This window comes from Penaeus monodon, chromosome 32 (assembly GCF_015228065.2).
Source record: "Penaeus monodon isolate SGIC_2016 chromosome 32, NSTDA_Pmon_1, whole genome shotgun sequence".
NCBI classification, from domain to species: Eukaryota; Metazoa; Arthropoda; class Malacostraca; order Decapoda; family Penaeidae; genus Penaeus; species Penaeus monodon.
The window spans coordinates 7,863,858-7,865,185 of record NC_051417.1 but is presented as its reverse complement, the minus strand read 5'-3'; the positions used below and the strand labels follow the sequence as shown (position 1 = coordinate 7,865,185).

The following is a 1,328-nucleotide window of genomic DNA, read 5'->3' as shown; positions in this document are numbered from 1 at the left end:
TAAGTCACAGTTATTTTTTTTTTATTATCATGTAGATATTTGGTGTATGCCTATGCCCTGTAAACACATTCGGCTGTATGAGGAACTACGTTGAAAAGGGAGAAGTCGACACCGTTCCTGCGGAATACAGAGGCGCATCTGTCAATCGCTGAACGGGAGTTCTGTGGAGTACGGGAGAAGACGAAGCCGAACTCGGACTTGTACTTATCTGTGTCAATGCAAGAATACACGCAGGCATAACTGTCGTAGTCAGTCTCGATCACTTCATAGGGAGCGGCGAAAACTGTTGGTAAAAGAAGGGACAACACATAATTAGAAAGAGTCATTGGTCAGTATTCTATCCCTGGCTTCTACCACATGTAATTATGTACAATATTAATATATATAAGAATCATTTACACATACCAGTAGGGAAGTCAATAAGCATGTGGGCAGTTGGGAAGTCCTTTGTGGGGTATATCTTGCCCTGCAGTCTGAGGTACTCATTGTTGGGGCTGAATCCAGCTGTGGTCACTTTAAAGCCGTTGTCAGAGTAGTCGTAGTTGGAGTGGATGCAGCGAGTGTATGGCTGGTAGGCGTTGTCGATGATCTTTACCTGATACCAGCGACCAGCATACTGTTGGGGAAAAGATGTTACATAGACACTTGGAGACAATCGTGCAATAATCAGCTTATAAGTGAAGATAAGGAAAAGAACTTTGCTATATCATTCTAAAGCAATACCTTATAAGAAAACTCACTCTACGAAGGTCGAAGTTGTCTTGATTTGCCACTTTGGCACAGTTTCCAGGAGCTACGAAATCTGGAATGCCATCGGCTGATACAAGAGCCACGAGGGCAGCAGCTACGAGTGCCTTCAACATGATGGCTTGCCGTGTCTGTGTCCTGTTGGCGAGTCCTGCTCTTTATATCTCATGTCAAGCGTAAAGCAGCGGAGGCGGAGCATCGAGCATCACGAATTTTATTTGAATTTCTGATCCTTTTTTGATAGTCTTACATTTATCGCTTCATTAATGTCATTCAAAAATCTAGATTAATTATTCGAACATGTAACTGTCCTATTTTAAGAAAATCTCAGAATCATCAACATGAATAGCCTACTGGAACGTGACTTGCCTTTGTAGATCGCTCCACACATATAAAGAGGCCTGACAACCTCCGACAGCAATCAGCTTGCAGGTTCATCATGAAGACTTCGTTGCTGTGTCTTGCTCTCGTTGCAGTGGTCGCTGCCGACAAGATCCCAGATTTTGTCGTGCCGGGAAAATGTCCTGCGGTAGATGAGAGAATGCTCTACAATCAACAGAAGCCTAACCATCAAAGGGTGA

At 43.5% G+C, this 1,328-nt stretch overlaps 1 protein-coding gene and 1 pseudogene across 2 annotated transcripts in view; one reads left to right on the top strand and one right to left on the bottom strand.

Moving 5' to 3' along the window:
- Positions 1-4: 4 nt before the first annotated feature.
- On the bottom strand, positions 5-916 carry LOC119593439 (annotated as a pseudogene). The gene is made up of 3 exons (XR_005230547.1): positions 741-916; positions 406-616; positions 5-283 (listed from the first exon to the last, which is right to left on the bottom strand). The product of XR_005230547.1 is annotated as a crustacyanin-A2 subunit-like (transcript).
- A 252-nt stretch (positions 917-1,168) lies between these two features.
- Positions 1,169-1,328, top strand: part of LOC119593443 (crustacyanin-C1 subunit-like) — a 1,189-nt gene continuing 1,029 nt past the window's right edge. Inside the window, exon 1 of the mRNA XM_037942370.1 lies at positions 1,169-1,324. Coding sequence (XP_037798298.1) covers positions 1,187-1,324 — 138 coding nt within the window. The 5' untranslated portion in view covers positions 1,169-1,186. The remainder of the gene's footprint in view (positions 1,325-1,328) is intronic.